The sequence below is a fragment of the Herpailurus yagouaroundi genome, unplaced genomic scaffold (assembly GCF_014898765.1).
Source record: "Herpailurus yagouaroundi ecotype Mexico unplaced genomic scaffold, PumYag 28, whole genome shotgun sequence".
Lineage (NCBI taxonomy): Eukaryota > Metazoa > Chordata > Mammalia > Carnivora > Felidae > Herpailurus > Herpailurus yagouaroundi.
This window is the reverse complement of record NW_024412376.1, coordinates 166,578,310-166,592,329: the sequence shown is the minus strand read 5'-3', so window position 1 is coordinate 166,592,329 and position 14,020 is coordinate 166,578,310. Positions and strand designations below refer to the sequence as shown.

Genomic DNA, 14,020 nt, shown 5'->3' with positions numbered 1-14,020 from the left:
GGGGAGGGGGCAGTTCTGTGCGCGGGGACTGGTTACCAGGGTGACGGTGGAGCTGCCGAGTGCTCTGGGGGCCGTGCTGGGACCCCTCGCGGCTGGCCGTGCTGTGCTAAGAGTGTAGCAGGTGGTGCACACGGGCCCTGGGGTGAGCTTCACGTCTCACACGCGAGCTCCGGGCCTGCCTCAGGTCCGGGAGAGCAGTGCGTGCACTGCACCACGAGGCTCACACGTCCCATGTGCAGCTCTATGGAGCCACGGAGAAGTATCCCAGCTGTCTTTCTTCCGACCTTGTCCCATCTCATCTCATTGACGTGTTTTCTATAGCAGTTTAAGTTACTACTCTTTGACTTTATGTTTTTCTTTTCTTTTCCAATCCGAGTGCTTCTTCAACTTTGAATGTCCTGCCCCAGTGGCCCCGAGCCACCAAGCGGGTCTGATTTGACCGACCCCGGGGGGGGTTGCCTTCTTGGCCCTCCGCCCTCTGGGCCTCCTCGAGGCCGTCTGGGCTGCGGTTGTGTTGTGGCGCCCGCAGGCGTGGCCTGTGCCCACTGCTCCCCGTGCGGCCACCGGCGGGCATCAGAACTCAGGGCGGCTCTCACTTTCCCCGTGTCCGGCCCCTCGGCAGCAAGGAGGTACGTTTGCACTGGTGGGCTTAGAGCCAGAGCCGCCCGGCCAGTCCCCTGGGCTCCTCCCGCCGCCAGCCCGGGGGCCGACTGCGCGCAGCAGCACGGGGAGGGGCACGGGGCGCAGCGCACGAACCCTGTTGCATCAGTCAGGGTGCTCCTCTAGACTTCGTGCCCTCCTTTCCCGCGTCATCTGGGGTCCACAGGCTGCGGCCTGGCCTCTGGTCTCCTTGGTGTTGGGACCGGGGGTCGGGGGAGCAGCCTGGCGTGAGGCAAGCCGTCTGCACAGAAGAGAGCACGTCCGTGGCACAGTGTGCATCTGGCCCTGCTCCCGGCCAGCCGGCACCCGCCCCCTCGGGTTTCGCCGACCAGGCCTGCCGGGTGGGGGGGGGGAGGCCCAGCCCGCTGCTGATGTGAGGTGGGAGACGGTGACGTGGGGCTCCCCAGACACTCCCCTGCCCTTTGTGAAGGGAGCGGGCTATTCGGGGATTTCGCGTAAAACGTGAGGGAACCCAGGCCGTTCGGGGCTATTTTGTCGACACTCGGGAACCGTGGTGTTTTCTGCGCCGGGCCGGCTTCTCACCGGCTGTCCCGACAACACGCGTGGTCATGGAGTCGTGGTACGTTTGGAGGGTAGGCCACACATTCTACAGGGAGACCGTGTGCAGGACGGGACACACGCGTGTGCTTGCCCACGGCACGCATCCCCCCCACCCTGGCACAGTACCCCTTTCGCTCTGCTCGCCCGCCCATGGTGACCCGGCACCTCCCGAACTCACAGACGGGGTCACCCGGGAGCCCTGTTGCGTCTGCGGCGTGGGCTTGGCGCGCCCGCTCCGTGTGTGTGCGTGTGGCCGCATGAGGGCCGGGTTCGTCTTGCCCTGTGCCCTGTGCCCTGTGCCCAGGCCAACTCTGGGCACGCTGTAGGCACTCGGTGCGTTTTGTTGGCTGAGTGTGTGTTTTAGAACAGACGCCCGGGGAGAGCCCCTGGCGGCCGCCCGGAAGGCCGGGCCGGGCGCTGCCGGGCGGCATGGAGGACGCATGTGCAGGTGGGGTCTGTGCTGGTCCCGCAGAGCTGGCCGGCGCTGACCTGAAGGACCGCGCGAGCGACCACAGCCTCAGCAGCAATGCCAGCCTCCCCAGCGTCCAGAGCTGCAGGCGCCTGCGCGAGAGGAGGGCCGCCAGCTGGGCCGTGTCGTTCGAGCGCCTTCTGCAGGACCCTCTTGGCGTCCGCTACTTCTCTGTGAGTAGGGGGTGGTCACGGGGCCCGGGGGCCATTTGCTCCCTCCGCCGGGGGCTCCTCAAGAAGGACCTGGGGCGCACACCCCAAGGTCAGCAGCGGTGGAGTCGCCGAGAGGCCTCCCGCGGGGGCCTCCCCCTGGCCCCCTGCTCGTCGCACGGGAGACCGGGGCTGGAGGGGGCCTCTGCCCAGCTCGGCCCTGGCTCTGCGTGGCGGGTCCCCCCGCAGCAGCGAGCACGGAGCCTCCTGTCAATGCTTAGCGGAGCTCCACGTGCCGAGCGCGGCTGCTGGGAAGGGTGTCCTGCCTTTGGGGGAACAGCGGCGAACACCAACACGGTCCTTAAAGTGCAGGCGGCTTTCAGTCTGTGGTCCGCGGCCCTCGGGGAGGCTGGGGAGAGACGCTTCCGGCCCCCGGTGTCTGTGGAAGGCAAACCAAAGCGAAGGGCGGGAGCGAGGCGACAGCTCAGGAGGAGGGCGGATGCCGGTGACGGGCTGGTCGCACGTGAAGGCTAATTGCTGGTGTTTTTCTTAGGATTTCCTAAGGAAGGAATTCAGTGAAGAAAACATTTTATTCTGGCAGGCCTGTGAATATTTTAACCATGTTCCTGCACACGACAAGAAGGAGGTAAGTTTGCTCACGCCTGGGGAGCGGGAAGGTCTCGCCGTGGGCTAGACCCCAGGGCGGTCTGAGGGCGACGTGACTGTGTTCTCATGGGGTTACCGAGAGACGCTTCTTTTTCAGCATAACTTTCCCAATACGTGTGATGATTAATTTTGCCTGAACGTGGTTGACGTAAGCGCCTGTGAAACCTCTTTCCGCGGACGTGCTGCCGCTCCGCGTGTTGGAAGGGGACTTCGATCCCCGGGCAGGAGCACGCCCTGAGCGTGTGCGTTTGTGCGGCTCCACTGCCCACGCCTCACCTGCCACGAGAGAAGCCCCCACGGGCGCCGGCCCTGGTCCACGGTGCGGGCCCTCCTTCCCGCCGCGGATGAGGCCTCTTATGTGCCCGGCTCACGCCGTGTGGCACGGATGAGTCCCCGCTTGCTGAGACCACACGCGTGAAGCGCCACGTGCGGGACGGCCCCTCGGTGCCCCAGGGCCCCAGCAGCGCCCGCTGGAGAAAGTCAGGGAGGAGCCCGTTTGCTGGAAGGTTTCCTACCGGCTTGACCTCCGTTCACTCAAGCAGGCAGTATTTACTGGGCCCTAGGGAAGTGCGTCTGCACCGCTGGGCCCGCGTCGGGCGTTTGGAACTTGGAGACCAGCAGCACGCTTGCACGTCGGGGGAGCCCGCGGCCCGCGCTTCCCGCCCACACCCGTGTCCTGTCAGCTCTCCTACAGGGCCCGCGAGATCTTCAGCAAGTTCCTGTGCAGCAAAGCCACCACCCCCGTCAACATCGACAGCCAGGCCCAGCTGGCGGATGACATTCTCAGTGCTCCGCACCCCGACATGTTCAAGGAGCAGCAGCTCCAGGTAACTGTGCCTCGGTTCCCCGCAGGGACTCCTCGCCAGGGTCCTCTCCGCGGGACCGCGTGCCCACAAGCGGGCGGCCAGCCCGAGGGGGGGGGGGGGCCCCCGGGGGGGGGGGTGGGGGGGGGCGCCCCGGGGCCCCCCCCAGGCTTGTCGCGGGGGGGGGCGGGGGTGGGGGGCATCGGTGGGGCCGTGAAATAACTGGCCACGAGCCCTGTCTGTGGTCGCTCAGACGCACACCTTTGTGTGACGTCTCAGGTCCGCGGGTGCCGACGTGTGTGCGTGTTCTGAGTTTTTTTCAGTTCCGGGATGTCACTGTGATTAAAAGGGTGCAGCGTCATTTATCACAATAACGAACGTTGTTTGTCAGGGCGCATGACCCACCAGCCTCCTCAGGGAGCACGTCTGTTACTAAATCGTATGAATAACGTGGAAAGTAGTGGAGGAAAGTGTTTCCAAGGCAGTTCTCGCTTCCTTCAGATTCCCAGTTACGTCTGGTTTCACTCTTATCTAACAAAGCGGGGCCTGTCCAGGACTGCCCGGGAGATGCCCGGAGTCTGCTCCTGGTGCCGACTTCCCGTGAGTGGTTGGGGTTCACGGAGTCGGAGAGCGAGGAAGAGGCTGGCGTGGCCTGAGCACCCCTGTGCGGCGGCCGCGGCAGGTGGGCCCGGGGGCCGAGCGCTCCAGGGGCTCGTCAAGCTACAGCGTGCCGCGTGTGCTCCGTAGATCTTCAACCTGATGAAGTTCGACAGCTACACGCGCTTCCTCAAGTCCCAGCTGTACCAAGAGTGCATCCTGGCCGAGGTGGAAGGCCGCTCGCTCCCGGACGCACAGCAGGTGCCCAGCAGCCCGGCCTCCAAGGGCAGCGTCAGCTCGGAGCACTCCGGCGTGTCCACGCCCAAGAAGGTGCCCGTGCACCCGCCGTGTCTTCTGGGCGGATGGGAGTGCCAGGGGGTGGTGGGGCGGGGGGGGGGGGGCAGGGGAAAGGGGTAGCACGCATCGCTAGATCGCTAGGACCCAGCCCTCCTGGGACGCATCCTGTGCCTGGGGCAGGGGGCAGGGGTTCCATTCGCGGTAGTGCTGCCCTCCGGCTGTCGAAGGGTCTGGGCCACCCCACAGATCCGCCTACAGCCCTCTTCAGCTTCCCTTCACACTTGACGTAACGTTAAAATAATGTTATGCTGGGGCGCCTGGGTGGTTCAGTCGGTTGAGCATCCGACTTCGGCTCATGTCGTGATCTCACGGTTCCTGGGTTTGAGCCCATGGGCTCAGAGCCCGGAGCTGCTTCGGATTCTGCATCTCCCTCTCTCTGCCCCTCCCCTGCTCTTGCTCTGTCTCTCTCTCTCTCTCTCTCTCTCTCTCAAAAATAAATACACATTTTAAAAAGTTTAAGTAATGTTACGCTATTTTAACGTCTCTGTTTGATGATAGTTGAGTGGAAAATCGAGATCAGGAAGATCCTTGAATGAAGAGCTGGGGGATGAGGACAGTGAAAAGAAGCGGAAAGGAGCGTTCTTTTCCTGGTCCAGGACCAGGAGCACCGGGCGGTCGCAGAAGAAGAAGGAGCACGGCGACCACGCAAACGGTGTGTGGTGGCGGGTGGGGGTGGCCTGGCCGGGGTCTGCCGGCGGTGTGCAAGGGCACGTCCGGGGCACACGCAGAACGCGGCTCTGTGTCCGCGGGCGTAGCCCTTTGGGGGCAGGCCAGCCGGAGTGAAACAGTGTGGCTTCGGTGCCGTTTGCCAAAGGGGGTGAGGGTGCGTTCCAGCCCACTCCCCACTCGGCCAGGGCACCCTGCGGGCGGGCCCGGCGTGCCATCCTCTCCGGCCCTCCCGGTAGGAAATGGGGGAGACGAGACAACACAAGCGTCCTGCCTTCTCTGCACCCAGACAGCCTCTTGGTTTCCTGCCTGGGCGGCTTTCTAGGTGTGTGTAGGGGTGTGTGAGCCTTTGTAATTTTTTAAAATGTAGTACCATAGTTGGGGTATCCCGCGTTTTCAAAATCGTAATTCTGTATTATTGTAGATGCTGTGGGTCGCCCATTCTAGATATTTTCTCCGTTGGCTTCTTTCTTACGTGTAGCTCAGCAGATAGTGACAGAGGGACGGACTCCTCCTGGGAGGCGGGGCAGAGGGTTGAAAGCAGCTTCTGACGAGGCAGAGAGCAGTCGACAGTTTACACGGGCCGGGCAGGCATGGGGCGGAAAGGGCCTGGAACGGCGTTGATGGAGGGAGCACAGGCAGGGAGCGCTGGAGAGGGACAGGTGGTGGCAGCTCCCGGGACGGGGCCTGTGGCGCGCCAGGCGGCCTGCGTAGTGTACGTTCTGTGTCCTTCTCAGAGCAGCCGGCGAACCGAGTCCTCTTGCGCCCATTTGACAGACTGCAGCAGCTTAGGAAGGTTGTGGGCTTGGCACGGGCACCCCAGTGTTCCCGGGGTCACGCTGTGGGCGGACAGACTTGCAGAACTCAGCGAGAGACCGTCGCAGGGGCAGGAGCTGTAGGTAGATGGGGCTGGGGACCCCTGAGAACCTAGAGACAGCAGGGGCTGCCCCCCCCCCCAGGAGTCTGGGGTCCCTGCGCCTGGCAGATCTTTAGAGAGCCGTCTGGAACAGCCTCTAACCCTGACTCCAGGGCGCTCCCCAGGCATTCCGACTTGGTCGTCTGGGGATCTGCCGCCTCGGCAGGTGGGCCGGCGGTTCAGGAGGGCAGCGGGACCAGGGACCGCGGTCCCCTGGCACCCTGGCCTGCAGCTGCTGGCTGTGGCACAGCGGCGTGACTGGGGAGCGGGGCCGGCGTGTGTCAGTTCTCGGGATCTCTAGACTAGCCAGAGGCCACGGCGAGTTCAGTTGGTGGGGGCGATGGGGCGGTCGTTGGCTCGCTTGAGCACCTGGCGGGAAGATGGTAGTCAAGCGTGAGTAGAGGTGCGGTCACTGGTCGGGGTGCTTACCACTGTCCATTTAGGCCCAGAAGCCACGTGTCGAAGTGAAAATTCCACGCCCCAGGAGCGTGTCCTTGTGCGTCTGGGGGCCGGCTACGGCCAAGGGCAGAACGGAGTCTAGCCGAGGGGGGTGCCTCTGAGAGGCCTCTCCGTGTCCCTGGTCTGCTTGGCCTGGAAGGGTGAGGTTGGGGATGTGACCGAGGAAGGCGGGCCCTGTATCACGTGCCGAGGGGGAGAGCTGGCCTCCGGTGCTGAGTCACTGTGTTTCCCCATCAAGAACCCCTGCACGCCAACGGAGGCCTGGGTCGCCGCGAGTCACAGGGCTCCGTGTCCTCCGCGGGGAGCCTGGACCTGGTAAGTCACTGCCTCCCCCCTCCCAAAGGCCACAGCGGATTCGTGAAATCCGCCTCCGTGTTTGGCCACGCAAACCCCCCACTCATGAAGCCGAACAAACGCGGGTGCCGCTGATGTGGGGCCGGGGCTCCTGGGCACGTGGGGACGCGGGGGAGGGCTGCTGCTTGTGCACTAGATTATTTCTGGCTTTATTGCTGACGTCTGTTCTCAGCCAGCTCCCGTTGTGTGAGCCCCACTAAGAGCCAACAGAGCTTTCCGTTGGTCTCGCGTGTGACCGTCCCGTCACCTCCTGCCTCCTCGCACCTGTGCTTCTGCTCGCGGGGGCTACCCTGAGGGGACCCCCTTTCCGCCCCCACCCCGGCCCGTGTGGCAGGCTGGCTGCTGGTCGTGACCCTGCTCTCAGTCGGCTGGGGGCACCTGCTGGCCGCCAGCTCTTGTCTCACAGCGGGCGTGGAAAACCTCCTGGCTCGTGCTCGCAGAGTATCCCCTCCTCTCCAGGGACACTGTGCCACAGTTAGAGCTGGGAGGGTTGAGCCAGTGAACCGCCGCGGGCCAGCAAACCGCCCAAACTCCAGCTTAAGAAACAGAGAACCTTCCTTACTGCGCCTGCATCCGGGGGAAGGGAGTAGCTGGGGCCATTTTATAATCAGCCTACCACCTACGGACTCCGTTTTCTGAAGCGATGTCAGGGCCACAGAGATTTTCAGGAGGAGACAGCCACAGCAGAGTGGCGGCCGAGGCAGGCGGTACGGTAGAAGGACACGCAGGAGCCCTTTGCGGCCGGGACACGCCATTGACCCGCAGAGACCAGGGGAGACGTCACGGATAGACCTGAGGTCTGCCGCGGGAACAGGGCCACGGGCTGGCCCCTCGTCCACGTCCTGCCCGCTCGGGAGCCCCCACATCCGGGTGTGGGTCCCGGTACCGGGACCGAGTGCTGAGTAGCCATTTCCCGAGCCCCCGACTTAGTCCATGAATAATGCAGACGATGAAATCACAGACTGCCGTTTCCGAAAGCCTCAGCCCACAGTGCCCCGGAGCCCGCCTCTCCCCGCCCGACCTCCCCCTTCCGCGCGGGTGTCTCGCTGCTGAGGGCCGGGCAGGCCGGCTGGGGCCACGTCCTCACCCGGGGAGGGTGTCGAGCGTCCTCTGGGCGAAAGGGCCCCCGAGGAGGCCCGGTCCTGTCCCTCACACTGGCCCGGGGCGAGGGGTGGTCTGCCAGCCACTAAAGGAGGGCGGAGCCGAGGCTCCTACTGTGCCCCTCACAGCCCCGCGCCCTGCACATCCAGTGCTGAGCCTTGCATAGTGTATGGGACTGTCAGGACACAACGCCCCTCACTGGCTTCTCTGACCCGATGGCCGGTGTCCGCGGGAGGGGTCGTCACCCCTCGGGTGCGTGTTCCTGCCTGCGAACCTTTGCCCGCGCTGCCCTGCTCCCTGCCCCGGCCCCGGCCTCGGGCCCCCCCCGTACCCTCCACAGTCCACAGTCCAGTCCTCTGGGAGAGGCCTCCGGTCGTGGGGGCTCAGGTGGGAAGGGCCAGAAGGATAAGGGGGGCAGCCGAGGGGCCTCCCAGACTGGGCGGGGCCTCAGGCCCCCCGCGTGCATCTGGCCCGCCTGGTGGGTCCCCAGTGTGGCCGTCTGCGAGGCAGGAGCGGGCTCCACAGGGCGGCCCCGTCTGCTTCCAGCTCTGGGGCCAACACAAGCCCCCTGAAAACAACACGCGAAGGGCCCATCCCGTTCAGAGCCCAGCGGCTCGTTAAGCCCGGCCCTTGTGAGTGGGTCACAGGCCAGGAAGGACTAGAGACAGCTGCCTTCTCGTGCGGTACTTAGCAGCCCCACCCACTTGGTCGGCTCCTTGGTGCTGGCCAGAGGGGGGGGGGGGTGCTTCTCGGGGTGCCTGTGCACCCGTCGTGACACTTGTCTCCCGGCTCCCCAGTCAGAGGCCTGCAGGACCTCGGTGCCAGAGCGGGACAAGGCGGCCAGGCACTGCAGCGTCCAGCTCCCCGACGGGACGTCCTGCATGGTGGCGGTCCAGGTGGGGCTGTCCATCAAGGAGGTCCTGGCTGGGCTCTGTGAGCGACACAGCCTCAACGGGGCGGCGGTGGACCTCTTCCTGGTGGGCGGGGACAAGGTACAGGGCCCTCGCCACGGGGTCTGCCCGGGGTGGGGGGGTGGGGGTGCCGGCGGGTCTGTCTCTGTCTGTCTTGCTGGCCAGAGCTGCCTGGGCCCTCCGGTCGCAGGGACGCGTGGCGCTGACTTAGCTTGTCTGCGGGGCCGCCTTCTCTGAGAGGCCGTGTGGGACGCACGGCTGTCCCGCTGCAGGCAGGACGCAGGGGCGCGTTCCGGGGGCGTTCGCCCGCCCCCGCTCTGACCCAGGTCTCTGTTCTTTCCACGTGTTGCAAAGCCTCTGGTGCTGCACCAAGACAGTAGCATCCTGGAGTCTCGGGACCTGCGGCTGGAAAAGCGGACTTTGTTTCGGTACGAACAACGCCGCTGCTGTTCCACGGGGTCTCCTGGGCCACACGTCCGTCTCTGGGGGCGTCCCTGCCAGCCTTGCGTGCGCGGCTGGGAAGGGAAGGCAGGCACCCGCTTTGTGGGGTGGGGGGGGGGGGAGCGGGGTGGGGTGGGGGGTGGCGGTGGCCGCAACGAGTCCCCAGGAGCCCGCAGCCGGTCACTGTCTGTCCTGCCTCACAGGTGTCCCCAGGGGTGGGCAGGCAGGACAGCACAGTGCTGGCCATCGGCCAGGACGGGCCCCCTCTTTGCCCGGGATGACAGCCCACTGAAAACCTCGGAGACGCCCCTCCCGGCTTCCTTCTCGTGCCGAGGGTGCTCCTCGGCCCCAGCCTGGCACGCGCTGCTGAGCCCCAAGGTGCCGCGGGTCGCCTGTGGGTGCCACGTCATCCCGTCCTTGAGAAGGAACATCTGAGTGTATATTTGCAGCAGATGTGTTCGTGTTCCTCCCCCTCCAACCAGGCTGGATCTGGTGCCGATCAACCGGTCAGTGGGACTCAAGGCCAAGCCCACCAAGCCCGTGACGGAAGTGCTGCGGCCCGTGGTGGCCAAGTACGGCCTGCACCTGAATGAGCTGGTGGCCAGGCTGGTGAGTGACCCGGGGGGCTTGCGGCTGAGTTCCCCACGCGGCACGCCCAGCGCCTGCTCGCTGTCGGGGCTTGCCTCTGGCACCCCTCACGCGGGTGTGTGAGACCTTGGTCGGGGCTGGGGCGGGGGGTGGTGGGAGGGGGTGCGGCGTGCAGGCCCGCCTCTGGAGCTCCACGTGCGTGCGTGTGTGACCTGGGGGCACGCCAAGGCCCTGGGGGGCGGGGGTCCTAGTGAGTGGAAATGCTCCCTGTTTACTTACACCTTGATGGTTCCCAGGGAGCTCTGGGTGATAGCTGAGATGTGGTTTGGGCCCAGAGAAACAAGAATGAGAAACCAACCACTGAAAAGCCCTGGAATCTCCCCACCGTCTGCAGATCTGATGGGCTGGCAGGGAGCCAGGGGCACGGGTACGTCCCGCACCCTGAGCAGCTGCCGGGCTTTGGCAGACGGCCTTGGGTCCCTCTCGTTTACATTTCCTGAGACCTAAAAATGCGCCATGTCCAAGCAGGGCCCCCGGGGCATAACGTGAGCAAGTGAGGGAGACCGCACGCGGGGACAAAGAAGCCGCAGTGAACCAGGGCAGGGTCCTTTCCCCCTGTGGCCAGACGGTTTCGGGGGGACGTCCTGGGGCAGGAGGCTGGCACTCCCGCGGCCCGGTCTGTGCTGAAATCACCGATGTGTTGTGGCGCATTGTGCCCGCTTACCGTGAAGCGTGGTGGTTAATGGTACAGTGTTCGCCCTGTGGTCTCTCTTCGTAGAAGGAACTTTATCAGAGCAATCTATGATTTCGAGTATTTGGAGGATTTTAATGGTCTCTGAATTGGGCCCCAGATCGTTCAAGAGCTTTGAAATGAACGAGGGGGCCGTGTTGTGTTGTTCACCGGGATCCTGAGGGTAGCCCGGGGCCGCTTCCCCAGCTCGGCAGGGAGGGCCGCCGTCGGAGTCTAGACTGTGCCGGATGGAGAGGGACTTGGACTGGGGCGCCACCCGGCCTCCTGCTCTCACTCTGAGATCCTGAGCTAGCGCCTCACTGCTCTCTGTCTCAGTCTCCCTGTCTGTAGAATGGGCTTGTTTGCTGGGTGAGCTGCTTTCTGGCTGCTGAGACCCTCACTGGGAAGAGAGGGTCAGCCGCCTTGGGTCTCCGGCCACGGACACTTCTTGTGGCATGGCTTGTGACAGATGTGGCCTCGCCAGTGAATACGGCCACCTAGGCGGGGAACATGGAGAGCGGGGCAGACCCATCAGCCGTCAGTCCTTTTCCTCGGGTCTGGCACCAGTCACTCCGACTTGGCATCTGGTCACTTTAATTGTCCTCTCGACCGACGGAACTTAGGAAGGCAAACTGCCAGTTCCGATTCCTTTCTTTGAACAGTGGTGTGGCCTGGGCAGCAGGGTGGTTCCCCGAGGGGAGGAGGGCGGGCCCCGTGGCCACAGCTGAGGGTGCCGCCCGGGACCTCAAGTGGCTCTGCGAGCTGTCGCCTCTGCCTGTCTGCAGAGGAAACAGTTTGCTCTCGCCCTTCGCCCCCCAACCGCCTCTGAGGGTCAGGGAGGCGGGTTTTGACGCTCGCCTCATCAGGTGAGGAGAGGTGTGCGGAGCGGATGCGACGTGTAAGACGCCGGGTCTGTGGACTGAGATATCCGCCGCGTTCCCCGAGCACTCTCCCCACCCCCCCACCCCATCCTGGGTCTTGTTCCACGAGCTGTAGGCCAGCAGCCTGCGCACGCACATCCCTCGGACCACAGGCGTTCCCCGGAGGCCAGCCACTGCTCAGAACCCGTGTTACCCACGTCGGCAGTGTGTGGCCGGCCCCAGGTCGGTCCCCTGCGTTGCTGGCTGGGCACCTACCGAGCGCCCTCTGAGGCAGCCCTGCCCAGGTGATAGGGCCTGGGGGCACCTGGCACGTGACTCCAGCAGGCCCGGCACGGCCTCCCCGTCAGTGGCTGGAACACACACAGCGTCCAAAAAGTTCTGACCCGGGTGAGTCACTCCCTGCACCATCTCTGCTTCTAGAGTGGAGAGAAGGAGCCCCTGGACCTCGGCGCCCCCATATCCAGTCTGGACGGGCAACGGGTCATCTTGGAGGAGAGGGAGCCCTCCAGAGGAAAAGGTGAGCGAGGCCTCTGTCCCCAGCCTGCTGGGGTCCCCTTTGCTCTGCCTCCTGAAAGCCCCCAGCCCGGCTACCCCGTGGTCTCATTTAGGGCCTCACAGGGCAGGATCCAACCCCAGCCTGGTTCAGCCCTGACCGCGGGCAGGAGGCCAACAACAGGGACCGGGAGCACGAGGGCCTTGCTCTAGGAGCCACGCGCCTGCTGGCACAGCTGTAAGAGGGGCGGGTGACAGGCCTCCTCCTCTCGGCTGTAAGAGGGGCGGGTGACAGGCCTGCCAGGAGCCCCACAGGATTGCTGCGCAGGTCCAACGTGCCCCGTCCCCGGGGCTTTGGCCAGAGTGCTCCCTCCTGGGAGGCCTTGAGGTGCTGGGCCCGAGGGTCACAGGCTGGGTCCCCACCGCCGGGTGCCCAGCCTCGGGGTCAGCAGTCAGTCCTCCACGCTTCGCCCCAACGCCTCAGGGGCCTGCACTCTCCTCAGAACACCCAGCCGCCACCTAGGCGCAGGGCAGTAGGAAGCATGCCTCCCGGAGAGGGCTTTCCAGAACCGTCTGCTGGGTCCCCGGGCGCAGAGATACTTTGCAAGAGATACTATGCGACTCAGGGCTGCGTCTTCCCTTTCCCAGGCTCCCACCCGGCGGGGGCGTGTTCTGCTCTGAAATGTAGTTGGGCTCACAGGTCTCCTCCCCCACCCCGGGTGGCCTCCCTGACTGCAGTGTCCTGCTCCTCTCTGCCCCCTGGTGGCGGAGGAGGGATCTTCCGGGCCCACCCTTGGTCCCAGAGAATGCTGCGCTCTTTCGGGGGCCTGGTGGCCAGACGGGGTGGGGTGGGGTGACGGTGGCACCACAGGCGGGTGCACCCAGCGTGTTTGCAAAGCTGCTCTCAGGCAGGAGCGCTGTTATCCCTCTAGGTGATTCCGGGCCAGCAGAGTGGGCTTTGGACCTCTGGTGCCAGCAGAGGCCGGCCTGTAGCCCTGACTTGGGGCAACAGCCGTGTTTGAAAATAGGTCATAAATGTGAGAATCTTCTGCTGTCTAAAGAATCTTCATGCCAGACAGTACCTGAAACGAGCCTTTCTTTCACCACGTCCAAAAAGTCCCCATAACTGTAGGGTGGAGCCACCATTCTCCCCCCCCCCCACCCCCACCCCGCCATCTTGCCCCTGACGCGGTGGGTGGGGGACGGTGGTCTCTCGTCCCTTGTTCTGAACCGGCATTTTGGCCTGTGTGTGCATATGAAGTGAGGGATCTTGAATAGCTTTGGCTTCTCGACAGCTTTCTCTCGAAAAGATACAAATGTGATTATGTTTAAACGTTCGGGCGGACTTATGATTCACTGTAATTACAAAGCTTATCTCGCTGTGTTCGGTATCCACAGAGAAACAGAAAAGTGCACCAGTCAAACAGAATATAGCTGTAAATTCCAGTTCCAGAAACCACTCGGCTACGGTAATTCCGCTCTGCCCTCGTCCGCCCGGTTTCCTCGCTCCTGGCTGGCGCAGCTCAGGTCGGGCCCCTCACGCCCCTCTGTCTGTCGCCCGTTCGTGCCCACCAGCTCTCTGCTTGGGCCGGCCCCGCACCCCTGCTCCCCTGCAGGTGCCCGGCTCCCCCTGACCCTGGGCCATTGGCTGTCTGTTCCCCTGCGTTGGGGGTGGGGTGTTTTTGGAAACTTCGTCATCGCGACTGCTTTTACCGCAAGGCACGTGACGCGTGTGTCGACGCGATGTGTCTCAGGGGTCCTTTCTGTCTCTAACTGATGGGTTGTGTGTACTCTGACTTTCCTTCTAATGCAGGGAGAGGAGAGAACACTAGGCAAGTCTAATTCTATTAAAATAAAAGGACAAAATGGAAAAAATGCTAGGGATCCCCGGCTTTCAAAGAGAGAAGAATCTATTGCAAAGATTGGGAAAAAAAAATATCAGAAAATTAATTTGGACGAAGCAGAGGGTATGTGTACTTTTTAAAACTTCCATGTTTTCTAGTGAATGCGATGTCAGTTTCCCAGGGCAACCGTTAGAACTTTCTCTGAGTTAGTGACACCAGAAGGATGCTGTCCTGCCTTACCCCTGCATCAGCCTGTGGCTCTCGGTGTGACTCTTCCCTCTTTCCAGACTGAGTTATCAGGCCCCTGAGGAGCCAGGGACTGCCCTTGAGGGGCACAGCAAGCGGTCCCCCAGGATCTGTCTGCGCCCCTCCCTC

At 63.9% G+C, this 14,020-nt stretch overlaps 1 protein-coding gene across 5 annotated transcripts in view; it reads left to right on the top strand.

Annotated features, from left to right (window-relative positions):
• RGS12 (regulator of G protein signaling 12) overlaps positions 1-14,020 on the top strand; it is a 122,979-nt gene that overhangs the window by 98,922 nt on the left and 10,037 nt on the right. For 3 of the 5 annotated variants that reach the window (XM_040488982.1, XM_040488975.1, XM_040489006.1), the window contains 12 exons: positions 1,694-1,863; positions 2,393-2,485; positions 3,189-3,332; positions 4,056-4,235; positions 4,761-4,914; positions 6,542-6,618; positions 8,556-8,750; positions 9,024-9,097; positions 9,593-9,719; positions 11,730-11,826; positions 13,200-13,270; positions 13,615-13,768. In XM_040488982.1, the coding sequence (XP_040344916.1) occupies positions 1,694-1,863; positions 2,393-2,485; positions 3,189-3,332; positions 4,056-4,235; positions 4,761-4,914; positions 6,542-6,618; positions 8,556-8,750; positions 9,024-9,097; positions 9,593-9,719; positions 11,730-11,826; positions 13,200-13,270; positions 13,615-13,768 (1,536 nt within the window). The remainder of the gene's footprint in view (positions 1-1,693; positions 1,864-2,392; positions 2,486-3,188; positions 3,333-4,055; positions 4,236-4,760; positions 4,915-6,541; positions 6,619-8,555; positions 8,751-9,023; positions 9,098-9,592; positions 9,720-11,729; positions 11,827-13,199; positions 13,271-13,614; positions 13,769-14,020) is intronic. The other 2 variants (XM_040488988.1, XM_040488997.1) reach the window with 1 other exon arrangement.